General features: G+C 38.5%; 1 protein-coding gene across 1 annotated transcript in view; it reads right to left on the bottom strand.

Annotated features, from left to right (window-relative positions):
- The window catches only part of LOC106561811 (mucin-2-like), a 37,887-nt gene extending 10,882 nt beyond the window's left edge, over nucleotides 1–27,005 (bottom strand). Inside the window, exons 1-26 of the mRNA XM_045688770.1 lie at nucleotides 26,899–27,005; nucleotides 26,705–26,767; nucleotides 26,377–26,579; nucleotides 26,163–26,230; nucleotides 25,431–25,545; nucleotides 24,217–24,307; nucleotides 23,903–24,006; nucleotides 23,513–23,732; nucleotides 23,053–23,178; nucleotides 19,013–19,130; nucleotides 18,654–18,792; nucleotides 15,656–15,763; nucleotides 15,228–15,297; nucleotides 14,826–14,963; nucleotides 14,385–14,549; nucleotides 12,735–12,829; nucleotides 10,919–11,045; nucleotides 10,589–10,692; nucleotides 10,145–10,296; nucleotides 9,919–9,968; nucleotides 9,699–9,799; nucleotides 3,819–3,970; nucleotides 3,577–3,715; nucleotides 3,310–3,417; nucleotides 1,194–1,373; nucleotides 815–1,054 (exon numbers count right to left, since the gene is read on the bottom strand). Coding sequence (XP_045544726.1) covers nucleotides 815–1,054; nucleotides 1,194–1,373; nucleotides 3,310–3,417; nucleotides 3,577–3,715; nucleotides 3,819–3,970; nucleotides 9,699–9,799; nucleotides 9,919–9,968; nucleotides 10,145–10,296; nucleotides 10,589–10,692; nucleotides 10,919–11,045; nucleotides 12,735–12,829; nucleotides 14,385–14,549; nucleotides 14,826–14,963; nucleotides 15,228–15,297; nucleotides 15,656–15,763; nucleotides 18,654–18,792; nucleotides 19,013–19,130; nucleotides 23,053–23,178; nucleotides 23,513–23,732; nucleotides 23,903–24,006; nucleotides 24,217–24,307; nucleotides 25,431–25,545; nucleotides 26,163–26,230; nucleotides 26,377–26,579; nucleotides 26,705–26,767; nucleotides 26,899–26,968 — 3,246 coding nt within the window. The 5' untranslated portion in view covers nucleotides 26,969–27,005. The remainder of the gene's footprint in view (nucleotides 1–814; nucleotides 1,055–1,193; nucleotides 1,374–3,309; nucleotides 3,418–3,576; nucleotides 3,716–3,818; nucleotides 3,971–9,698; nucleotides 9,800–9,918; nucleotides 9,969–10,144; nucleotides 10,297–10,588; nucleotides 10,693–10,918; nucleotides 11,046–12,734; nucleotides 12,830–14,384; nucleotides 14,550–14,825; nucleotides 14,964–15,227; nucleotides 15,298–15,655; nucleotides 15,764–18,653; nucleotides 18,793–19,012; nucleotides 19,131–23,052; nucleotides 23,179–23,512; nucleotides 23,733–23,902; nucleotides 24,007–24,216; nucleotides 24,308–25,430; nucleotides 25,546–26,162; nucleotides 26,231–26,376; nucleotides 26,580–26,704; nucleotides 26,768–26,898) is intronic.
- Nucleotides 27,006–27,457: the final 452 nt, after the last annotated feature.

The raw sequence follows: 27,457 nt of genomic DNA, 5'->3' as shown, positions 1-27,457 counted from the left end.
CTGATATGGGCTACATGTAAAACTACAGTCAGGTCCATAAATATTTGGACATTGACTAAGTTATTATTATTTTAGCTGTCTACCACAGCATATTGGAGTTGACATTAAATAATAAATATGAGCTGAAAGTGCAGACATCAGCTTTAATTTGAGGGTATTTACATCCAAATCGGGTGAACGGTGTAGGAATTACAGGACCTTTTATATGTGGTCCCCCCCTTTTTTTTAAGGGACCAAAAGTAATTGGACAACTAACTGTCTGCTCAGCTGTTCCAAGGCCAGATGTGTGTTGTTTCCTCATTAGTTCATTTACAGGTAAGCAGATAAAAGGTCTAGAGTTTATTTCAAGTGTGGCATTTGCATTTGGAATCTGTTGCTGTTAACCCTGAATATGAAGTCCAAAGAGCTGTTACTGCCAGTGAAGCAAGCCATCATCATCTTTCTTAAATCTCCTAGATATACGACAGACACTTCGAAACCTTATTCCTTATGATTTATTTTTGTTGTTAAGGGCTATAGTAGTAAAGGCCAAATTCAATATTTTATCAAATATTTTTTAGGGATATATTTTTTAAACCTAAAGGGGTCCTAAAATTCCAAATGAAAACGCTAAATGATCAATAATAGCTTGTTTTAACCTGCCTACCCTGACCGCATGTATCTGCTGTACAGTCTATTGAATGTATCTGCTGTATATGTGTGTCTTTCTGTCTTTGTTTATATCAGCTGCACTACGTCAACTTCCTAACAACGTCGGTTGGTATGGCAATAAAGTATTGAATCTATATTGAATAGTATCTGCTGTGTACTGTACCTGTGAGTGGCAGGCTGAGAAAACCTTACTGGTGATAATGCTGCAGCGTTTCAGAGACCAGGACTGCCTGTATGATTTTAAAGTGCATGGGTTTGTTATGACATCAGCGTTGGGGCAAATGGGTGACACTTTCCAGCTGTTCCCAAACTCCAGAGCTTCAACAACCACTTCCTGGTTTCTGGACGTGAAGTCGTTCTTTCCATTACCGTCGTAGTTTCCACACAGACCACACACTTTGCCCTGGAAGGAAATTAACAATTAAAAATAATAACTTGAAGTAGCTAATAATTATTATTTTTTTAAATGGTATGCCAATGCAATTGCTAAACAAAGATACAGTTCAATCACTGGTTCAAAATGTCCTATTCTAGTCACTCACCTGGAAGGTAGAGCTGAGTTTGATGAACAGGCTATTCTTCTTATCCCACATGAGGATCAGGCCATTTTCAGCCTCAACAACAACATAGAGACCGATAGAGTGGACCTGGTATGGCACGTCTACCCCGTTCTCTTGTTTGATCACTTTTACAGATTCATCTGCTAGTATGATCTCATTGCTCTGAAAGAAAGAAACAGAAAGTGTTCATTGCTAATGTAGTACTAGTAGACAGGTTTTACACTGTGGTGGTGCTGGGTGTTACACTGTGGTGGTGCTGGGTGTTACACTGTGGTGGTGCTGGGTGTTACACTGTGGTGGTGCTGGGTTTATACTGTGGTGGTGCTGGGTTTATACTGTGGTGGTGCTGGGTTTATACTGTGGTGGTGCTGGGTGTTACACTGTGGTGGTGCTGGGTGTTACACTGTGGTGGTGCTGGGTTTATACTGTGGTGGTGCTGGGTGTTACACTGTGGTGGTGCTGGGTGTTACACTGTGGTGGTGCTGGGTGTTACACTGTGGTGGTGCTGGGTGTTACACTGTGGTGGTGCTGGGTGTTACACTGTGGTGGTGCTGGGTTTTACACTGTGGTGGTGCTGGGTGTTACACTGTGGTGGTGCTGGGTTTATACTGTGGTGGTGCTGGGTTTACACTGTGGTGGTGCTGGGTTTATACTGTGGTGGTGCTGGGTTTTACACTGTGGTGGTGCTGGGTTTATACTGTGGTGGTGCTAGGTTTATACTGTGGTGGTGCTGGGTGTTACACTGTGGTGGTGCTGGGTTTATACTGTGGTGGTGCTGGGTTTATACTGTGGTGGTGCTGGGTGTTACACTGTGGTGGTGCTGGGTTTATACTGTGGTGGTGCTGGGTTTTACACTGTGGTGGTGCTGGGTTTATACTGTGGTGGTGCTGGGTTTACACTGTGGTGGTGCTGGGTTTATACTGTGGTGGTGCTGGGTTTTACACTATTCAGTTTGTAAACAGATACAACATGATTTGAAATTCTACTGTCCAAATACATAGCTAAGCCTAACCCAAAAACATAGCTAACCCTAACCCTAATACATAGCTAACCCTAACCCAAGTACATAGCTAACCCTAACCCTAATACATAGCTAACCCTAACCCTAATACATAGCTAACCCTAACCCAAATACATAGCTAACCCTAACCCAAATACATAGCTAACCCTAACCCAAAATACATAGCTAACCCTAACCCAAATACATAGCTAACGCTAACCCTAATCCAAATACATAGCTTACGCTAACACTAACCCTAATACATAGCTAACCCTAACCCTAATACATAGCTAACCCTAACCCTAATGCATAGCTAACCCTAACCCTAATACATAGCTAACCCTAACCCTAATACATAGCTAACCCTAACCCTAATACATAGCTAACGCTAACCCTAATACATAGCTAACCCTAACCCTAATACATAGCTAACCCTAACCCTAATACATAGCTAACACTAACCCAAAATAGAATTCTATCAGGCATTCCGTCAGACATCCCTGTCAATCTAGCTACAGTGGTTGCGCCACTTAAGGTTTTGCGATTATACTGCATGACTTAGAGGTAATTTGTGGTTTAGTACGGTACCCTGTTTCACCACTTCATTGCTCCAGACCAGCGCAAGGGGGAGTTAGAGCACTGATTGTGCTTTTTTACTGTGTCTCTAACTGACAATGAATGGGCAACATAAACTTAAATAGAAACTGATAATTGTGCACAACTTCAGTATTACTTACTAAAACTGTTGTTTCACTAAGGTTTTTATTATTTTATTTTGTTAGGATTATTTTGGTCTTACTGTAGTACTGTAGGCCACTCTCGATCATGTTATAGTGGTGGCGCAATGGTCTAAGACTACTGCTTAGCAGTGCAAGCTACAGATGCTGGTTCAATACCTGTAGCGGTCTCTACTGGGAAACCCATGAGATGCTTCTAGGATTTGTAGCTAAATTCATAGGGGGACGAGATAAGCGCATTCCAGAGTTCAGCATGCAATTGCACTCACAGCCATCGGCGTCGACATTGTATCAAATGTCCAGACTTGTCTAATATACCTTTAATGCATTTATGAAGCCGTTTATGAACAGTAGTTCCTACCCCCAAGAAGAGCTTGATGGCCTTGGAACAGGTGGTGCCAGTGGTTCCACAGGGAATGTTCTCTGTGATCACTCTGAAGGTACCGTTTGCATTGTTGCTGCAGTAGTCCTGCAGGATGTATTAAAATACACAGTCAGAAAACCTTGGCCTCTTAGTTATTATCTTTACTTCATCTTAATCATAATTAGAAAATATGTGCATCATATATAAAGTAGGGTTTTATTAAAATACAAATAAAATCACAAATACAAATGATTATTTCCCTACCTGAGTAAGAGTGTATTCACAATCTCCATTGAAAGTGAACCTTTTCTCATCAAAAGTGATGAAATGCCCATCTCCATATATGGCACACATCCCATCACACTCCTTATTGGTACACTGCCATTTTCTCCCTTCGCAGGTGCTACAATGACGCAAACATAATCACATGGCAAGATTTTAGAGGGAAGCATTTGACATATCCAAAGAAGAAGAAGAAGAAGAAGAGTGATAGAAGTTGATTTTACCAGGTATTGCAGTCTACTTTGAGCACATGTCCAGGTTGGTAGTAGACTCCATTGTGAGAACAGGGACATAGGTCTTCCTTGATGCATCCTCCGTTTCCATCAGACAGCAGACCATCAGGACATACACAGCCCGACACACACTCTGCACTGATCTATAACACACAATGAAATAGGGAAGGACTGACATGAATTTAAATTGGCCATTGTGTGCCTGCATGTCCCTCCACCCTCCAGGGCATAAGATGTGGGCATTATGTTTTTCTTGCCATGTTGTAAGGCATGTTTGTATTTATGTGTTGTAAGGCATGTTTTCATAAAAACATGTTGTAAGGCATGTTTTTCTTAACATATTGTAAGGCATGTTTGTATTTTCGTGTTGTAAGGCATGTTTTTATAAAAACAAGTTCTAAGGAATGTTCTTATTAACGTGTTGTAAGGCATGTTTTAATTAAAACGTGTTGTAAGGCATGTTTTTGTTAACGTGTTGTAAGGCATGTTTTTATAAACGTGTTGTAAGGCATGTTTTTATAAACGTGTTGTAAGGCTGGTTTTTATTAACGTGTTGTAAGGCATGTTTTTATTAAAATGTGTTGTCAGGCATGTTTATATTGACGTGTTGTAAGGCATGTTTTTCTTAACGTTATTGTAAGGCATGTTTTTATTAACATGTAGTAAGAAATATTTGTATGTATGTGTCGTAAGGCATGTTTTTATTAAAATGGGTATAAGGCTTGTTTTTATTAATGTGTTTTAACCTCTTCAGCGTCTGATCCCGTTAGCGGGATCAAAATCCAGCGAAAAATCATATCGCCAATTAGCATTAAAAAAAAAATCATATATATATTTTTTTTTTTATAGATACACCTCTCCTGAATCGACCCACGTCGTCTGATTTCAAAAACGTTTTACAGGAAAAGCAAATCATTAGATTATGTTAGATGAGTCCATCGTAAAAAGCAGCAACATAGCCATTTTCCGACCAACCACTTGCATCACAAATAACCAAAAAACAGCTAAATGCAGCACTAACCTTTTACAAACTTCATCAGATGACACACCTAGGACATCATGTTATACAATGCATGCATTCTTTTGTTCAATAAAGGTCATATTTATATATAAAAACAGCATTTTACATCGGCGCGTAACGTTGACTGACTATTTTCCCCTCAAATGCGTCCCGGGAAACAATGCTACAATTCCCTAAATTACTATTCGAAAACGATTTTTTAAATTTATATTGTCAATCTAACATTTATAGATGAATATCTCTTGAGAACACCTGTCATACCAGATTTTAAAGTAACTTTACTGGGTAATCACACTTTGCGATAAAAGGAGATGCGATACACAGAAAATGAGCTAATAAACCGAGCTCGGCGCCATCTTGGAACAATCGCATGTCACATCTCATCTTGTATAATATTGTCAATAATCGCCTACCTTTAGTTGTCTTCATCAAAAAGCACTTCCAGGAATCCCAGGTCCACAACAGATGTATTTTCGGTCGAAAAAGTCCATCATTTATGTTCCATTAGCTTTCTGTTGTTAGCGCGTCTGAATGCTGTATCCAAATACTCTGCCGGGCGCGGCACAGCCGTTTCGAAATAAAACGTTTTTTTCCCATTTAGGTTCGTTCAAACATGTCAAACGTTGTAAAACATTAATCTTCAGGGCCTGTAACACCAAGAGAGCCAATAAGATTCGAGGGGGATGATTTCATTGTGTTTCAAACCGTTTCCAAAGGTGGGGGTAGACATGGCCGCCGGCGTCATAATGGTGATGGCCCATCCCCTGTGACCAATTTCCAACGCGTCTCATTCACTGAGTTTCGACTGTATAAGGCTCAAACCACTATGAAAAGACTGGCGACATCTAGTGGAAGCAATAGGAAGTGCTCACTGAACCATTGTTAACGGTGTGATTAATAGGGAAAGATGAGAAGTCGAGTCCACAATTCTGAATTCCACTTCCTGTTTCAATCGGTCTCGGGGTTTTGACTGCCATAGGAGTTCTGTTATACTCACAGACACCATTCAAACAGTTTTAGAAACTTTAGGGTGTTTTCTATCCATATATAATAAGTATATGCATGTCCTAGCTTCTGAGTTTGATTAGTAGGCCGTTGAAAATGGGAACGAATTTCTTTCAAAATGCGCTGTGGCGCCCCCTATCCTAGGGTATCCTCAATTAAGGCATGTTTTTATTAACATGTTATAAGGCATGTTTGTATTTACGTGTCGTAAACCATGTTTTTATTAACATGTTGTAAGGCATGTTTGTATTTACGTGTTGTAATGCATGTTTTTATTAGCGTGTTGTAAGGCATGTTTTAATTAACGTGTTGTAAGGCATGTTTGTATTTACGTGTCGTAAAGCATGTTTTTATTAACATGTTGTAAGGCATGTTTGTATTTACGTGTCGTAAAGCATGTTTTTATAAAAACAAGTTGTAAGGGCTGTTTTGTTAACGTGTTGTAAGGCATGTTTTTATTAACATATTGTAAGGCATGTTTTTATTAACATGTTGTAAGGCATGTTTTATTAACATGTTGCAAGGCATGTTTTTATTAACGTGTTGTAAGGTATGTTTTTATTAACGTGTTGTAAGGCATGTTTTTATTAACATATTGTAAGGCATGTTTTTATTAACATATTGTAAGGCATGTTTTTATTAACATATTGTAAGGCATGTTTTTATTAACATGTTGTAAGGCATGTTTTATTAACATGTTGTAAGGCATGTTTTTATTAACGTGTTGTAAGGTATGTTTTTATTAACGTGTTGTAAGGCATGTTTTTATGAATATGTTGTAAGAAATGTTTGTATGTACGTGTCGTAAGGCATGTTTTTATTAACGTGTTTTAAGGCATGTTTTTATTAAGGTTTTTTAAGTCATGTTTTTATTAACGTGTTGTAAGACATGTTTTTCCTAACGTGTTGTAAGGCATGTTTTTATTAACATATTGTAAGGCATGTTTTTATTAACATATTGTAAGGCATGTTTTTATTAATATGTTGTAAGAAATGTTTGTATGTACGTGTCGTAAGGCATGTTTTTATTAAAATGGGTATAAGGCATGTTTTTATTAATGTGTTTTAAGGCATGTTTTAGTTAACGTGTCGTAAGGCATGTTTTTATTAAAATGGGTATAAGGCATGTTTTTATTAACATGTTGTAAGGCATGTTTGTATTTACGTGTTGTAAAGCATGTTTTTATAAAAACAAGTTGTAAGGGATGTTTTTATTAACCTGTTGTAAGGCATGTTTTTATTCAAATGAGTTTATGGCGTGTTTTTATTAACTTGTAGTAAGGCATGTTTTTATTAACGTGTTGTAAGGCATGTTTTTATTCAAACGGGTTTATGGCATGTTTTTATTAACGTGTTGTAAGGCATGTTTTTATTAAGCTGTTGTAAGTCATGTTTTTATTAACATGTTGTAAGGCATGTGCTTATTAAAATGTGTTGTAAGGCATGTTTTTATTAACGTGTTGTAAGGCATGTTTTTCTTAACGTGTTGTAAGGCATGTTTTTATTAACATGTTGTAAGGCATGTTTTTATTAACATGTTGTAAGGCATGTTTGTATTTACGTGTCGTAAGGCATGTTTTTATAAAAACAAGTTGTAAGGCATGTTTTTATTAACGTGTTGTAAGGCATGTTTTTATTCAAATGGGTTTATGGCATGTTTTTATTAACGTGTTGTAAGGCATGTTTTTATTAACATGTTGTAAGGCATGTTTTATTAACATGTTGTAAGGCATGTTTTTATTAACGTGTTGTAAGGTATGTTTTTATTAACGTGTTGTAAGGCATGTTTTTATTAACGTGTTTTAAGTCATGTTTTTATTAACGTCTTGTAAGGCATGTTTTTATTAACGTGTTGTAATGCATGTTTTTATTAACATGTTGTAAGGCATGTTTTTATTAACATGTTGTAAGGCATGTTTTTATTAACGTGTTGTAATGTCTGTTTTTATTAACGTGTTGTAAGGCATGTTTTTATTAACGTGTTGTAAGACATGTTTTTCCTAACGTGTTGTAAGGCATGTTTTTATTAATATGTTGTAAGAAATGTTTGTATGTACATGTCGTAAGGCATGTTTTTATTAAAATGGGTATAAGGCATGTTTTTATTAATGTGTTTTATTAAGGCATGTTTTTATTAACATGTTGTAAGGCATGTTTGTATTTACGTGTCGTAAGGCATGTTTTTATAAAAACAAGTTGTAAGGCATGTTTTTATTAACGTGTTGTAAGGGATGTTTTTATTAAAACGGGTATAAAGCATGTTTTTACTAACGTGTTGTAAGGCATGTTTTTATTAAAACGTGTTGTAAGGCATGTTTTAACGTGTTGTAAGTCATGTTTTTATTAACGTGTTGTAAGGTATGTTTTTATTAACGTGTTGTAAGGCATGCTTTTAACATGTTGTAAGGCATGTTTTTATTAACCTCTCTTCGGTAAGGGGGCAGCATTTTGACATCCTGATGAAAAGCTTGCCCAAAGTAAACTGCCTGTTACTCAAGCCCATAAGCTAGGATATGCATATAATTGATAGTTTTGGATAGAAAACACTCTAAAGTTTCCAGAACTGTTGAAATAATATTTGTGAGTATAACAGAACTGATATGGCAGGCGAAAACCTGAGAAAAATCCATCCAGGAAGTGGGATTTTTTAATGTTTGTAGTTTTCTATTGACTCAAATTGCACTTCCTATGGCTTCCACTAGATGTCAACAGTCTTTAGAAATTGAGGGAGTAAGACTTTCTTGTTTTTCTTTTTTATTGACGAAGCTATTGTCCGGTTGCAATATTATTGATTATTATGACTTAAAACATCCTGAGGATTGATTATAAACATCGTTTGACATGTTTCTATGAACTTAACTGATACTATTTGGATTTTTCGTCTGCCTGTTGTGACTGCCTTTGAGCCAATGGATTACTGAACAAAACACGCCAACAAAATGGAGGTTTTTGGATATAAGGAGGGACTTTATCGAACAAAATGAACATTTATTGTGTAACTGGGAGCCTTGTGAGTGCAACCATATGAAGATCCTCAAAAGTAAGTAATTCATTTCATCACTATTTCTGACTTTTGTTTCTGCTCTACTTGGCTGGTAACTGTTTGTAATGTTTTGTGTGCTGGGCGCTGCTCTCAGATAATCGCATGGTTTGCTTTCGCGGTAAAGCCTTTTTGAAATCTGACACCGCAGTTGGATTAACAAGAAGTTAATCTTTAAACCGATGTATAACACTTGTATGTTTTATGAATTTTTATTATGACTTTTTCTGTTTTTGAATTTGGTGCTCTGCAATTTCACTGGATGTTGGCCAGGTGGGACGGTAGTGTCCCACATACCCATAAGAAGTTAATGTGTTGTAAGGCATGTTATTATTAACGTGTTGTAAGGCATGTTTTTAATATGTTGTAAGGCATGTTTTTATTAAAACAAGTTACACGGCATATTTTTATTAACGTGATGTAAGGTATTTTTTTATTAACGTGTTGTAAGGCATGTTTTTATTAACGTGTTGTAAGGCATGTTTTAATTAACATGTTGTAAGGCATGTTTTTATTAGCGTGTTGTAAGGCATGTTTTTATTAACGTGTTGTAAGGCATGTTTTAATTAACGTGTTGTAAGGCATGTTTTTATTAATGTGTTGTAAGGCATGTTTTTATTAACGTGTTGTAAGGCATGTTTTTTAACGTGTTGTAAGCCATGTTTTTATTAATGTGTCGTAAGGCATGTTTTTATTAACGTGTTGTAAGGCATGTTTTTATTAACGTGTTGTAAGGCATGTTTTAATGTGTTTTAAGGCATGTTTTTATTAACGTGTTGTAAGGCATGTTCCATTGTAGACTTACACAGTGACTGTCTAGTGTTTGACAGCTCTTCTGACACTCTGAGCCCTTGGCTCCGGGCCCTGCACTTGAACAGTTGAAGAAACCCATTGGTTTTTCACAGGCTGTAGGGAACAAAAGTAGGCTTTATAGGTTAGTAGGGACTAAAGTACAGAGTCTTGGTTGTGAAGTGATTTGCTGTATTTGGCAAATAAAGATGTGTTCTGAATTTCAGAGTACTCACATAAATGTTTTGGTTCTCCAGCACAGCTTAATTTCCCTTGTCTGCAAGAGCTGGATGGTTAAGAGGGGTACAAGAGGAGGGGGTTAAGCATGGTTTAACATGCCTCTTGCAGTAAACCAAGACTTCAGAAGAAGAGATTCGATTTCTAAATATTTTAGTAGAGCCACAACAAAGAAGACAATCAGATTTTAAGAGACTTTCTTTCACATGCCAACCAAGTCCTCACCAAGAAGCCCCATAGATCCTGGTGACCTCTCCAGGGGGTACTACTTTGCCTCCATGGTAGCAGGAGCAGCGTGAGGCAGGGACACACTCTCCCTGGTCGTTCAGGTAGGTCCCCTCGGCACAGCCACAGCCGTCCACAGACACATGGTCTAACTGTTCAATTAAATAAAAAATGTTTTATCCATGATGGGAAATTACTTTGGGCTTGCCTCCAACAACAACAACATCCACAACAACAAGAAGATACAAGACAACAACAACAGCAACCCCACAACAAGACAACAACAAAACACACAACCATATCACAATGACAATACCACACACAACCATTCACGTCATCATAAACTCGTCATAGACCACAAGACATTAATAACATGAATAATAATAACAATAATAATAATAAATCAATAACATTAATAGAAATGAGTTGTCCATGTAAATGTACCTGGCAGGTAAAGTCTGGCTGGCTCAGTGAACGACAGGTGCGGTCACAGCTGGTCATGGTGTAGTCATAGACCATCGTGTCAGGGCAGCTAGAGGAGTACTTCCCTGTGGAAAACAGTATGGTGATTCAACATTTAATTATATCTTTTGGGGTATTTTGTTTTTAAATAAGAGGGTAAACCCTGGACACGGTGGGTTAATAGGAGGGGAAACCCTGGACACCGTGGGTTAATAGGAGGGGAAACCCTGGAGACTGTGGGTTAATAAAAGGGGAAACCCTTCTTTAATTAATAAATAAATAAATATATTCAGTATCTGATGTTTATCTTACCACAGGTGGTGTTTCTCCATCCACTGAGCAGGACGCCTGCAGCAGCACATGCATGGACGTAGGAGGAGACCGCAGCACACATGCACTCCTCACTCCTCTCACAGTTACAGCTGTCATATTGGCAGATCTATAGGGAGAGAAGAAGAAACAGAAGAAGAAGAAGGTTCAGTTATAAGATGTGTTAATGAAGAAAACTACTGTTTTCTGAAATCACACACAAGCACAGGACAATAGTATTTGAAAAATCTGATTAGATAAATAGATAATTTTGATATAGAACTTCTTAAATTATTGTTTAAATATATATTCTTAGAGCTTTGGGATAACTCTGTAATTAACATTTTCAGGTATAGGGGGCAGTATTTTCGATTTCGGATGAAAAGCGTGTCCAGAGTAAACTGCCTAGTACTCGGGCCCAGAGTAAAATATTTGCGTATTATTAGTCGATTTGGACAGAAAACACTCTGAAATTTCTAAAACTGTTTGAATGATGTCTGTGAGTATAACAGAACTCATATGGCAGGCAAAAACCTGAGACAAATCCAACCAGGAAGTGGGAAATCTGATGCTTGTAGTATTTTCAAGTCATTGCCTATCTAACACACAGTGACTTAGGGTTCATTTTGCACTTCCTAAGGCTTCCACTAGATGTCAACAGTCTTTAGAACCTTGTTTCAGGCTTTTGCAGTGAACAGAGAGCGAACAAGAAGGCCGGGAAGTTGGTGAAAAACAAATGACATGAGATCAGTGGAGCGCATTCACGTGATGAGGTAGCTGTGTTCCATAATGTTTTTCAAGACATTGGAATCGTCCGATTGGAATATTATTTAACTTTTATGTTAAAAAGGCCCTAAAGATAGATTGATGCTATACAACGTTTGACATGTTTCTACGAACGTAAATCTAACTTTTTTTAACTTTTCGTCATGAAATTTTCAGTGCGCTTCCTACATTTGGAGTAGCTTACTGAACGCGCAAACAACAAGGAGGTATTTGGACATAAATTATGGACTTTATCGAAAAAAACAACATTTATTGTGGACCTGGATTCCTGGCAGTGCCTTCTGATGAAGATCATCAAACGTAAGTGAATATTTATAATGCTATTTATGATTTTAGATGACTCCAAAATGGCGGGTGTCTGTATTGCCTGATAAATTTTTCTGAGTGCCGTATTCAGATTATTGCAAAGTGTGCTTTCCCCGTGAAGATTTTTTGAAATCTGTCACAGCGGTTGCATTAAGGAGATGCTTATCTATAATTCTTTGAATAACAGTTTAATATTTTATCAACGTTTATGATGAGTATTTTTGTAAATTGTTGTGCTGATACACCGGCAGTTTTGGAGGCAAAATATTTTCTGAACATCACGCAAAATGGGTTTTTTGGATATAAATATGAACTTTATCGAACAAAACATACATGTATTGTGTAACATTGAGTCCTAGGAGTGTCATCTGATGGAGATCTTCAAAGGTTAGTGCTTAATTTTAGCTGTATTTCTGGTTTTTGTGACCCCTCTCCTGCTTGGAAAATGGCTGTGTGGTTTTTCTTGTGTTGGCACTGTCCTAACATAATCTAACATAATCTATGCTTTCACCGTAAAGCCTTTTTGAAATCGGACAATGTTTTTTGGATTAAGGAGAGGTGTATCTTTAAAATGGTGTAAAATAGTTGTATGTTTGAGAAATTTGAATTATGACATTTTGTTGTTTTGAATTTGCCTCCCTGATATTTCACTGGCTGTGTCCGCTAGCGTCCCACGTAGCCCATAGAAGTTAAAGAGCATTTGACTAATTAACATCATCATACTTACTTCCTTGTAGGAATTTGGGTTGATCTCAGTGTGGCATTGGGAAAATATTCCTGCACGATCTGACAGCATCGAGCACCAGTGCTTGGCATATCTCTCTGTAAAACATATTGGATATTAGCAACATTTCACAAAGTACAAAGAGTTTTTATCTAGGCTTTATTGTGCATCTCAGTAGACATACGTAAATGTAATCTCCAAAAAGTATTCAAAGGCTCTGATAAAGGCTCTCTACACCGAAACATAATGAAACAATTTAAATGGTTAGTTGGAAAATAAACTCAGATCTATGCACAGAGTGATCCTTTTTCTACTGCTAGTAAGGAATCCTTTTGTATTATCAAGTCCCTCAGTCGAGCACCTAATTCCCTTTTTGTTCAAACTGGGCTGAAGCGCATTTGGGTATTGTTTTATTAGACCAGGGGTTCCCAAACCTTTTTGGCCCACGACCCCATTTTGACTAGAGTGAAGGGGCCTGCCCGCTGTCCCACCATAGATTTTCCCCATTTGTGCAAGAGTCCACCTTTCAATCATATGGAAGCTGTTTTTGTCAATATAGCCATGCAGCACACGGAACATCCCCTGTGCCATGTCATGCTCAGAAATTGTGAGACAGAACAATATGTCCTCATGAATAGCATCCCCCGACATGTATAGCGAACACAATTCAATGCATGGGCATCTCGGCCCTCACAGCTAACGTCCATTTGGATAAGCATAAGCTGGGGAGTTTGTGAGTCGTTTAATCAGAGTTTCCTCTTGATTGCGAGAAATAGCATAAATTCTTTGTTTAACATGTGCCTCTATCCACCCACATCGATTGCAGACTGTAATATCAAAGTCTCTGCAATAGTGTGTGGTTTCATACCGTAGTGGAATTCAACGTGGGAATGATTCAAGTGCAACGGTGCAGCCATGGAAGAACTGGGACATTTTCAGCTTCCAGGAATTGTTTACAGATCCTTGCGACATGGGACTTTGCATTATCATGCTGAAACATGAGGTGATGGCGGTGGATGAATGGCAAGACAATAGGCCTCAGGATCTCGTCACGGTATCTCTGTGTATTCAAATTGCCATTGATAAAATGCAAGAGTGTTCCTTGTCTGTAGCTTATTCATACCCATACCATAACCCCACCGCCACCATGGGGCATTTTGTTCACAACACTGACATCAGCAGTGGTTGTGAGGCCGGATGGATGTACTGCCAAATTCTCTATAATGACATTGAAGGTGGCTTATGGTAGAGAAATGAACATTAAATTATCTGGCTACAGCTCTGGTGGATCCTGCAGTCAGCATGCCAATTGCATGCACCCTCAAAACTTAAGACATCTGTGGCATTGAGTTGTGTGACAAAAACCTCACATTTTAGAGTGGCCTTTTTTTCCCTAGCACCTGTGTAATTGTCATGCTGTTTAATCAGCTTCTTGATCTGCCACACCTGTCAGATAGATGGATTGTCTTGGCAAAGGAGAAATGCTCACTGACAGGGATGTAAATAAATGTGTATATATATTATTTGGTATTTTGGAAATTCTGCCGTGACCTCATTTTCATATAAAGTGACCCCACATGGGGTCGTGACCCCTAGTTTGAGAACCGCTGCATTAGACATATGTTAGTGTTTATAAAGAGGTCGAAGGAGTACCGTTCTCTACACTCAGACTGCATGGGATCTCAAAGCTCTGTGCCACATCAGGACAGCTTGCTTTGTTCTTCCACGTGTTGGCAAATGATTCAGCGGTTCCTTCCACGAGTCCATTGATGGTTCTGAAGTCATCAGCTTGGACGCTGTTAAAGTCTCCGCAAAGACCTGGATAAGAGGTACAAAACATTATAACAGGTGGTTTGAACTAAAATTGACTAAAGATGCAATGCATCAAGGATCATTAGTTTATTTATAATTGTTTCAGGTGAGGTTTGACCGAACCCCTCAAACAAGTGGTATAGTGACACAAGTTACATTAACAATAGTTTGATAACCAATCAGCTTTTATAATAATAATAATGAGATTTATATAGCGCTTTTCAAAGACCCAAAAACGCTTAACTTTTCACAAAGACGTTAAATGAACAGAGAGAAACATACCCTGTGTTTTTTCTTTGTGTGAACTGCTAGCTACGATGTAGACCTGCATTATAGGTGTTATCTGCACCTCTAGTCGGAGCCCATAAGAGGTATGCACAACGATGTAGAACGTAGAGGGCTGAAAGATCTTTACATCCGCTGTGGAAAATATACACAAGTTCTAGTCACAATCTGGTTTACCATGAACTTTTAGCTCCCACTTCCCTATTGTGGGATGCTTATGGTGTTACATGCTGCTAGACAAGGAAAGAAAGATGATAAAAAGAGACAACTTCTGGTACGGTACGTACTGCACGGGAAGGGTTTCAAACATACGTTTATACTGATTAATGACTACAAAAAATAGACAGATATCACATTTCTGTATCTCTTTTCTCAAGCAGCCATCAATCAGTCACTCACCCATGAAAAGCGGCAACTGAGAAAACATCTTGTTGACAAAGACCTTTCCACTGGCCTCGATGACGATCATCTGCAAGTGACAAATTACAACTTGAATAAAAGCGACTCCCCAGGTGATAAGGAGTGTGGAACAGGGTTGGAGTCAATTCCAGTCAATTCAAAAAGTAAACCTAATTCCAATTCCAAATGTTCCTCACTGAAAAAAACAATGAAGAGCATTGGAATTGGAATTTCAGTGGACTGCCTGAATTGACTGGAATTTAAATGGAATTTACTCCAACCCTGAAGTGGTGATACGAGTCACTGACAGCAGCAGAAGTCTCAACATTGAGCTTTTTTCCCCTGAACATATACAACATGGTTTGATGTTGATATATTTTAATATGACACTATCAGGTGGGTGTGTCACTGCAGAAAGGCTAACTTACCATGGACTCTGGAGTCACCAGGGTTACAGATCTTAGGCAGGTCTCAACGTCCGTCTTCCCACATTTCACTATGTCACCCAGGACTGTGAAAGCAGTCTTGTTGATTTGCTGGGGACAAATGGTACAAGGTATGACAGAAAAAGTTATGGAATGATAGTAAAGTCAAGGTATGACAGTAAGGATAAGGGAACAGATTTTTTGTAACACACTACTTACTACTTGCCTACTTTCGGTTCTAGGGAATTACAGTTCCTTCAGGAAGTATTCACACCCCTTGACTTATTCCACATTTTGTTGTGTTACAGCCTGAATTTAAAATGGATTAAATATATGTTTTTTCACCCATCTACACACAGTACCCAATAATGACAGTGAAAACATGTTTTTAGAAATGTTTGCTAATTTATCGAAATTGAGTCAATACATTTCTCTGTATTTGTTTATCTGTACATGTTATGCATGTATTAATGTATGTGTGTAAATACAGTGTGCGTGTATGTATGTATATTATTGTATTGCTCTAGGAATGTATGTATATTATTGTACTGCTCTAGGGATGTATATATATTATTGTACTGCTCTAGGGATGTATATATATTATTGTACTGCTCTATGGATGTATGTATATATATTATTGTCCCTGCTCTAGGGATGTATATATGTATATTACTGTACTGCTCTAGGGATGTATGTATATTATTGTACTGCTCTAGGGATGTATATATATTATTGTACTGCTCTATGGATGTATATATATATTATTGTACTGCTCTAGGGATGTATATATGTATAGTACTGTACTGCTCTAGGGATGTATGTATATTATTTTTACTAATTTACTATTATGTATTGATTTTAACTTTTTATTTATTTTTTATTAGTATTATAATTTGTTTTACTCTTTATGTGATGTGTAATGCAGAAAACACAGGAAGAAGAATTATAATTTAATTACCATAGTGAGTTATTGCAAGGTTTGTTTATGTGTCAATTAACCCCATAAGGGATAGGTTGCCAATTGACTATTTCACACAAATATACAATTTTATTCATTCATTCATTTTCATTCAATTTTAGAATCAACTTTGGCAGTTTTTACAGCTGTGAGTCTTTCTGGGTAAGTCTCTAAGAGCTGTGAGTCTTTCTGGGTAAGTCTCTAAGAGCTGTGAGTCTTTCTGGGTAAGTCTCTAAGAGCTGTGAGTCTTTCTGGGTAAGTCTCTAAGAGCTGTGAGTATTTCTGGGTAAGTCTCTAAGAGCTGTGAGTCTTTCTGGGTAAGTCTCTAAGAGCTGTGAGTCTTTCTGGGTAAGTCTCTAAGAGCTTTGCACATCTGGATTTATTTTTGTACATTCTTCAAGCTCTGTCAAGTTGGTTGTTGATCATTGATAGACATCCATTTTGAAGTCTTGCCATAGATTTTAAGACTTATTTAAGTCAAAACTGTAACTTGGCTACTCAGGAACATTCAATGTCATTTTGGTAAGCAACTCCAGTGTATACTTGGCTGTGTGTTTTAGGTTACCCTCCAGATGAATGGTGAATTCATCTCCCAGTGTCTAATGGAAAGCAGACTGAACCAGGTTTTCCTCTAGGATTTTGTCTGTGCTTAACTCCATTCTGTTTATCTTTTATACCGAAAAACTTCCCAGTCCTTAACGATGACAAGCATACCCATAACATGAGGCAGCCATAACATGATGCAGCCACCACAATGCTTGAAAATATGAAGAGTGGTACTCAGTAATGTCTTGTATTGTATTTGCCCCAAACATAACACTTTGTATTCAGAACAAAAAGTTAATTGCTTTGCCACATGTTTTGCAGTATCACTTTAGTGCCTTGCTGCGAACAGAATGCATGTTTTAGAATGTTTTTATTCGGTACAGGCTTCCTTCTTTTCACTTGTCAATTAGGTTAGTATTGTGGAGTAACTACAATGTTTTTGATCCATCCTCAGTTTTCTTTTATCACAGCCATTAAAGTCTATAACTGTTTTAAAGTCACCATTGGCCTCATGTGAAATCCCTGATCAGTTTCCTTCCTCTCTGGCAACTGAGTTAGGAAGGACACTTGTATCTTTGTAGTGACTGGGTGTAATGATACACCATCCAAAGTGTAATTAATAACATCACCATGCTTAAAGTGGTATTCAATGTCTGCTTTTTTTCATTTTTACCCATCTACCAATAGGTACCCATCTTTGAGAGGTATTGGAAAACCTTTCTGGTCTTTGTGGTTGAATCTGTGTTTGAAATTCACTGCTCGACTAAAGGACCTTCCAGATAATTGTATGTGTGGGGTACAGAGATGAGGTAGTAATTCACAAATCAAGTTAAACACTATTGTTGGACACAGAGTGAGTCCATGACACTTATTATGTGACTTGTTAAGCAAATGTTTACTCCTGAATATAAAGCTTGCCATAACAAAGGGGTTGAAAACTTATTGACTCAACCTTTCAGATTTTTCTTTTAAAGTAATTTGTAATTTTGAACAAATTAGAAAACAATTATTCCAGTTTGACATTATGTGATAATGTGTGTAAGTCAGGGACAATTTTCTTTCCTATTTAATACATTTTTAATTCCGGCTGTTACACAACAAAAAAATAGGGGGAAAAAAAGTCAAGGGGTGTGAATACCTTCTGAAGGCACTGTACATTATGGTTCAACTTGATTGAAAAGTCTGATGTTATTTATGAGATTAATATGGATAGTGATAGCAATGGTATCTATAAGCACCTCCAATGCAAGTGACTGCCAGCTGTCAGCCGCAACCTATGCCGGATGTGGCCTGTTCGTGGGCCAGTACATGTTCGCTAGCGAGTTAGGAGTTAAATCTACTAAACATACAGAACATGTCAGGATGGAGTCATATTACTGCCAACTGACATGGAATCTGAATTGAATCACTGTGAATTTGCTTGAAAAAAAATCACATTTTTATTCAATATTTTCAGTTGGCATTAATATCACTCCATACAGCAGGTTAGATCCCTACCTTGGACAGGACATATGAGCAGTCTCCATGGAAGGTGTAGGCTTTCCCATCGTAGGTGGTGATGTGGGAACCTCCCACTATGGAGCAGGTAGCTGGGCAATCTAGATCCACACAACTCCACTGGCCTTGGATACAGGTACTAACAGAGAGAGACAGTCAGTTTAGCCTCAACACATCCGGCTCAACACATCCAGTTTAGCCTCAACACATCCGGCTCAACACATCCAGTTTAGCCTCAACACATCCGGCTCAACACATCCAGTTTAGCCTCAACACATCCAGCTCAACACATCCGGATCAACACATCCGCCTCAACACACACAATAATTCAGTGTATATAAACGCAATGAAGCTCTTACCATTTATGGCATGTTCTTGAGAATGATTGTCCAGGTTGGTAAGATTGTCCGTTGTGGAGACAAGAGCACTGGTTCACAGCTACACAGCCTTTATGAGTGATGTCATCAAACACAGTTCCTACGAGAATGACATTCAATGCATTTAGTCAACTGATCCCGTAAATTACACTCAATGCATTTAGTCAACTGATGCCGTAAATTAGATTAAATACATTACATTTAGTGAACTGATGCCGTAAATTAGATTAAATACATTACATTTAGTCAACTGATGCTGTAAATTAGATTAAATACATTACAGTTAGTTAACTGATGCCGTAAATTAGATTCAATACATTACATTTAGTCAACTGATCCCATAAATGACATTCAAAACATTTAGTCACCTGATCCCATAACTGACACTAACTATTAAACTATTAAAGACTATTAAAGGCCCAGTGTACATTTTTTATATATATTGTTTTTATTATTATGATTTTTTAAGGGGTGCTGCAGGACACTCAGCACCCCTACTTCCCGCAGCTATGCACATAACTGACATGAGGTTTTATTCAGTCTTCCTGGTTTAAAATACAGGGACGTGTGACTTGAACTCTATAGTCCCAAGTTTTTGCAATTTGAGACTTGACAAAAAGTAAAACACTTGACACTAGACTTCAACTTAATGACTCGTGACTTAACTTGGACTTGAGCTGTATGACTCGATTTGTCATCTTGCGCATGTAAACCTATCTGGGATGTGGACTCCAGTCATGTTGCAACTTGAGACTTGACAAAAAGTAAAACACTTCCCACTAGACTTTGACTTGAGCATCTATGACTCGTGACTTAACTTGGACTTGAGCTGTATGACTCGATTTGTCATCTTGCGCATGTAAACCTGTCTGGTATTTTAAATCAGAGTGCTGCAGGTTCTGTGCGTTTTGTTCTGTGTCTTGACCAATCAGATTCACAGAAATCACAGGTTGCGCAGGCCGGAAGCAAATCACACAATCTAGCAAAACGCTTACAGCTCCACTTTCCTCCGGTATGTATTAAGCAAACATGATAACACATCACTCCAGATATACCCAAGCAAGAACTCTTCACGGAAATGTTGCAGCAGCCTACACCTAAACTGTATGGGAAGAAAACAAGGGGATTTCTCAGTCTGACTATGCTACTGATAACAACCGCTGCCTGGAGCTGCATAGTCCACAGCCAATGTGCCCTGTCCCCTCTGGCCCTCTGGCCAGGGTAAACCACATGGTAATGTTATGTGCCCTGTCCCCTCTGGCCCTCTGGCCCTCTGGCCAGGGTAAACCACATGGTAATGTTGTGTGCCCTGTCCCCTCTGGCCCTCTGGCCAGGGTAAACCACGTGGTAATGTTGTGTAACCTATTTATAAGCATTTATTTGTTTTAGGAGAAAATGTGAATGTGATTAAATTCAGTTTACCTTGACCTTTTCAATCCAAAATGATTAACTGAAATGAATCAAACAACCCAATACTGATTACATAAATAGACCGTGTGAGTTACTTTTTAATTGCAGTTGTACCTGCATAAAGCAAGCTCAGCCCTGTGAGTTCTGTTGTCCAATCGCTGTGGTTGTGTCTACGTACAGGAAAGTTATGGCTGGGTGGCAGTATTGAGTAGCTTGGATGAATAAGGTGCCCAGAGTAAACTGCCTGCTACTCAGGCCCAAAAGCTAAGATATGCATATCATTAGTAGATTTGGATAGAAAACACTCTGAAGTTTATAAAACTGTTTGAATGATGTCTGTGATAATAGCAGAACTCATATGGCAGGCAAAAACCTGAGAAGAAATCCAACCAGGACGTGGGAAATCTGAGGTTTGTAGTTTTTCAAGTCTTGGCCTATCCAATATACAGTGTCTGTGGGGTCATATTGCACTTCCTAAGGCTTCAACTAGATGTCAACAGTCTTTAGAACCTTGTTTGAGGCTTCTACTGTAAAGTGGGGGAGAATAAGAGCTGATTGAGTGAGAGGTCTGCCAGATGGGCATGAGCTTCAGCTTATGTGCACGCCCGTGAGAGGTAGCTGAGTTCCATTGCATTTCTAAAGACAAAGGAATTCTCAGGTTGAAATCTTATTGAAGATTTATGATAAAAACATCCTAAAGATTGATTCTATACATCGTTTGACATGTTTCTATGAACTGTAATGGAATTTTATGAGTTTTCGTCTGGCCTGCACGTCGTGAATTTGGATTTGTGAACTGAAGGCGCGGACAAAAAGGAGGTATTTCGACATAAAGGATGGACATTATCGAACACAACAAACATTTATTGTGGATCTGGGATTCCTGGGAGTGCATTCTGATGAAGATCATCAAAGGTAAGTGAATATTTATAATGCTATTTCTGACTTCTGTCGACTCCAACATGGCGGATATATGTATGGATTGTTTTTGTGTCTGAGCGCCGTACTCAGATTATTGCATGGTGTTCTTTTTCGGTAAAGCTTTTTTGAAATCTGACACAGCGGTTGCATTAAGGAGAAGATAATCTAAAGTTCCAGGCATAACACTTGTATTTTCATCAACATTTATGATGAGTATTTCTGTAAATTGTTGTGGCTCTCTGCAAAATCACCGGGGTTTTGGAGGCAAAACATTACTGAACATAACGCGCCAATGTAAACTGAGATGTTTGGATATAAATATGAACTTTATCGAACAAAACATACATGTATTGTGTAACATGAAGTCCTATGAGTGTCATCTGATGAAGATCATCAAAGGTTAGTGATTCATTTTATCTCTATTTCTGCTTTTTGTGACTCCTCTCTTTGGCTGGAAAATGGCAGAGTTTTTCTGTGACTAGGCGCTGACCTAACATAATCGTTTGGTGTGCTTTCACTGTAAAGCTTTTTTGAAATCGGACACTGTGGTGGGATTAACAACAAGTTTATCTTTAAAATGGTGTAAAATACTTGTATGTTTGAGGAATTTTAATTATGAGATTTCTGTTGTTTGAATTTGGCGCCCTGCACTTTCACTGGCTGTTGTCATATCGATCCCGTTACCGGGATTCCAGCATTAAGAAGTTAAAATAGGTTGCTGAAGTTTGGCAGAGTTTTCATCCACCCAAGGGTCAGGAGTTTTTCCAGAATTTCTTTAAAACCATGTGACCTTTTTCAAAAATATCGGAATACCTTTGCGGCAGGTAGCCTTTTGGTTAAGAGCATTGGGCTAGTAACTGAAAGGTCAATGGTTTGAATCCCTGATTATGTGAAAATTCTGTCAGTGTGCCCTTGAGCAAGGCCCTAACTGTTCCTGTAAGTCACTCTGGATAAGAGCATCTGCAACAACAACAACAAAAATCTGGTCCCACTCCCATCATTGCCCATAAAAATACCTTTTCACAAGTACTTATTAATCACTGTCAGACACTATAGGGTCCTGATGTATTCCTGGTTAGGTTACCAGATTAGGAAAAGCTCGGAGCCCCAGGGAAAACAATTTGCCCAACCACTCTGAGACCTGTGGTGCTACAGCTGCATCAGGGCATCATCGGTCCCAAAAAAACATTTGGTTTCAAAGACTATGTGGCAGTGGGGGGGATGCAGTTTGTAAAACATATGGGTCCAAAATCACTGATGTATTGCAGTTGCAATGAAATTGGCATAAAACACTTAACCATTGACTTGAGGACTCAAAACCCAAAATTAGGGACTTGTGACTTGACTCGACATGAGCTGTGGAACTTTACTTGGGACTTACACATTATTACTTTGGACTTGACTCAAAAGTTAAGACTTGCGACTTGCTTAGGCCTTGCAAAATTGTGACTTGGTCCCATCTCTGTTAAAATCAGTGAGTGTGCAGTACCGGCAGGGCAGAACCTCCGTCTGTGAGATTGCATTTGTATATTTTAAATGCTACTTTAAAATAGTTACATAGCTGACATATGATGTTGTATTCAGCTACTTTAAAATAGTTACTTAGCTGACATTTAATGTTGTACTCAGCTACTTTAAAATAGTTACATAGCTGACATATGATGTTGTATTCAGTAAATGAGTGCATGTACCAGCAGGGCAGAAGCATCCGTCGGTGCAGTGTTCCTCACAATGCTGGTTCCTCTTTGGGTTGGAGCAGGTATCAGTGCAGGGACTACCACACTCCTGGTACTTCATGCTTAAAGGACACGTCTTCACTGCTCAACACAGACAAATAACCCTGGTCACAAATCTGTTTCTGAGTCTTCATTACTCTAAATTTTCACATATTCTTCTATTGACATCATTGCAAGACTAAGTGAAAATTGGGATTTGCTCCTCAGTTTTCAGTCACATAAATGTAAATACTAGCATGTCAAAGAAGAAGACACTATAGATTACCTAAGGCAAAGCATTATTGCATGTCGAAAGTGTTTACTTTGAGTTACAACAAAACTCTGGCTTTATACCCACATCCAATCTACCAACAGAGCAATAAAAACAACAATCCAAAATAAAAACAAAAAGGATATGCAAAATAGATTCCCTTACTGCAGAACTGGTCGGTCTTCCACTCTTGGGGTTTCCCCCCTGCGTGAGCACACTGGCGGGAGTACTCGGACATGGTGGGGCAGGCGCAGGTGGCACTGCTGCTGCTGTTGCCACAGTGACACATGTCTTCTGCACAGGCCTTGATGAAGGAGTCTGTGGCAATCAGGTCCTTACAGCTACTGAAGGCAAGACTGGTGAGAAGCTGCTCACAAAGTTCGGTCTGAAAGGATGAAGAAGAAGAAGAATTACTAGAGGCAACATAGAGGGATTATGAACTGATCAAATGTCAGCCATGATGATGTTGATATTGATATTTTAAACTAACAGTCATGTTTAAATGTAATGAATTAGAAATCTTAAATGTCAGCTCAGCTCTAGACTTCTAAATACCTGGTCTTCACACTGCTCAGTATGACCAGGGATTTCTGTACAGGTCTCGGTTGGGCCATTCATCTTCCAAATATCACCATAGTCGATTGTCTTCAGATGATCACCTGTAGGAAAATAAACATTGTGTTATCTTAACTGTTTATTTCCCCTTACAAACAATCTCTGTCATTTTGTGTTTTTGGTAACCCTGTTTTAAAATGGTACCTTGAAAAATACTTTGTAACCCCTTCCTAACCCATAGATTGAACCTATACATTCATAAACAGAACAGGAGCGTAATCCGCCCCTCTAAGACATTTGGTGATTTTGTTTACCATTCCTAACAAACTCGTCGTAAATCTGGACTCCGTTGAAGTCTCCACACAGCCCACAAGTCTGATTTTGGAACTTTGAGTCCAGCTCCACCTATAAAACCAATGGAAGATAACTGAGGGTTAATAATGCATCGCAAATATGTAGATTTCACATACAGCTAGCTGGCCATGCAGCTACAGCAGTTCATATGTACTGACATTTCACATGCATCAACTGTTCCACCCTGGGTACCAGTCTCTTTATGCTAACATTCCACTCCTTGTTCTAGCCTGGGTACCAGTCTCTTTATGCTAACATTCCAATCCTTGTTCTAGCCTGGGTACCAGTCTGTTTATGCTAACATTCCACTCCTTGTTCTAGCCTTGGTACCAGTCTGTTTATGCTAACATTCCACTCCTTGTACCTGTGCTACAAGCATTTCGCTACTTCCGCAGTAACATCTGCTAAATATGTGTATGCGACCAATAGAATTTGATTTGATATACTTATGTTTGGCATATGACACTGAGTACAAGGAGTGGAATGTGAGCACAAAACAGGCGCCGTATTTCAGGTTAGGTATGTACAGATAGAATTAATACAGAGCATTAGGCTACCTAAAAAAAATATAAAAGGGTACACATCACTTTTTTCCCACTCTTATCCCAACAGTTCCTCTAACACTGATGTTCCCACTCTTATCCCAACAGTTCCTCTAACACTGATGTTCCCACTCTTATCCCAACAGTTCCTCTAACACTGATGTTCCCACTCTTATCCCAACAGTTCCTCTAACACTGATGTTCCCACTCTTATCACAACAGTTCCTCTAACACTGATGTTCCCAATAGTTCCACTAACACTGATGTTCCCAACAGTTCCTCTAACACTGATGTTCCAACTCTTATCCCAACAGTTCCTCTAACACTGATGTTCCCACTCTTATCCCAACAGTTCCTTTATCACTGATGTTCCCAACAGTTCCTCTAACACTGATGTTCCCAACAGTTCCTCTATCACTGATGTTCCCAACAGTCACTAGCTAACTACAGACAGTTTTCATCAGGACCAGAATATTGCAGAAAAGCATCACATTTACATTTGACATTTAGCAGACACTCTCATCCAGAGTGATTTAAAATCAGTGTATTGAACCAAAGCAGGTGAAACAACCACATATCACTGTAGTGTAACAGAAGACGTATGGAAATGAGTAAGCATACTGAACACATACCCAGAGGGAATCATCTTCATTCCACATGACGACTAACCCCAGCTTGGCTGTGATCTTCACATAGGAAACAGTCCTCTCAATGAAGATGTTAAACTGACCAAATGGTATGGTGACCCTAGGGGGACAAAACAATAAAGTGTTCATCAGAGAGGAGAGTCGGTATTTCAACGAGGGTCGAAATTGTCCTTTAAAGTATTTTCTTTGTATTTTTCTTCCTCCCCTATTGAGACTGTACTAGGTAAACATGTCTGTATACAGTAGGATTTCATCAAATGGAATTTCAGCTTGATAACTTTCATCTGTAAATGCACATCAACTAAACTTCAGAATGGGAGTTTTACCTCTGAATGCTTTTAGATCGCTGATGAACTAACTCACTGTTGCCCGTTGAAACTGACATTATGTAGATTATGTTAAAACAGCAAAAAGTTGATCTCAAGATAAGTTAATGTTGATGCAACACTGCATCCATTTTTTTTAACTCGTGAATTTTACCTCAAGTCTTTGTACAAAAGTAGCAACTGAATGCAAGTGAAGTGAAAAATAAAATACTTCCCATTCTTTTTTTTCCTACATATGATAAATGCTGAATAAAATTAATCCCATTGGATGTAGTTATGTGATAACAAACCCCCGTATCATTTACTTCCTGTATTACTATATATTTTACACATCTAAGAGCCAATAGTTTTACACATCTGAGATCCATTGTTGACTAGACTGGGAACTCACTTTAATCCGTTGACGCTGACGTTACCGTTGGCCAGCTCCACGAAGGTTCCATCCAGCTTCAAAGAAACCTTAATAATAATAATAACGGTAGGACATTTTATTTGACAGACGCCTTTCAGGACCCTCAAGGTCACCTTACATTAAGATCATAGAGCATTAAACACAATTAATCAATAGTGCAATGTAAAACAAACGACTGATCACAAAGGAATACCTTGGTGATGGTGGGCAGCCCATCTACCTCCCCGCGCTGCAGCTGAATGTTAAAGGCCTCGTAGCCGCTGCTGCTCTTACACAATGACGACAGCACGTAGTTACAGGTGTAGGGCAGCTGGAAGAAGTCTCCATCGTAGGTTTTGTAGTGGTAGTTACCCCATGTGCTGCAAACCTGCCCGTTATGAGCTGGACTCACTCCTGCTGCATGGGGGGAAATGTACAGTATAGTTGCATCCATCTCTGAATATAAGCTGTATAGTATAACAGTACAGTAGAATATAGATATTTGAATATTAGGTGACATATATTCAACAACAACAAATTACCTGATAAGATTTGCAGTTTGGAATCATATAGACTCCCAATGGAAGTCATATCTGGAATCATACCTGGAAATAGACATGGAACAAGTCTTATTTTGATTGTAACCCAGCTTTTCTTTAGTTTCTAGACTATTCTACATGGGTTATCCTAAAGTGATAAATTGTATTTCATCATATCTTGTCTTATCTTTTCTTACCAGTCCAAGAATGTGCAGCAGATAGTCCGAAGACGAGAGCGATCCACGGCTTCACCCATTGGAGTGCCATGATGGTTCTTCTAACGAGTCGTCCTGGTCCACCTGAACAGGTATTCTCCCTGTTCCTACTGATACTGTGAGGCACCAGTTGCCTGCTTTTAAACTGCTACACTCAAGGAAGTACCTACACTCAAGGAAGTACCTTGATGATTCTGTGATACTTGATTCTGTATCTAAGGAGGGTAATGTTTAACGTTTCTATCATAATAATCCTTAGATCACTATCAATATTCCTGAGAAGTAGGGTACGTCCCAAATGTGTTCTCTATAAAATGAGTGTACATAACATTAAGAATCCAGGTGAAGCCTATGATCCCTTGTTGATCTCACCTGTTAAATCCACTTCAATCAGTGTAGATGAAGGGAAGGAGACAGGTTAAAGAAGGATGTTTAAGACATGAGAAAATTGAGATTTGAGATATGGATTGTGTGTGTGCCATTCAGAGGTTAAATAGGCAAGACAAAACATTTATCTTAAGTGCCTTTGAACGGGGTATGG

Source organism: Salmo salar, chromosome ssa10 (genome assembly GCF_905237065.1).
Source record: "Salmo salar chromosome ssa10, Ssal_v3.1, whole genome shotgun sequence".
In the NCBI taxonomy this organism is placed as follows: domain Eukaryota; kingdom Metazoa; phylum Chordata; class Actinopteri; order Salmoniformes; family Salmonidae; genus Salmo; species Salmo salar.
Note: the sequence above shows the minus strand (reverse complement) of the source record. Positions and strands in the feature narration are given on the sequence as shown.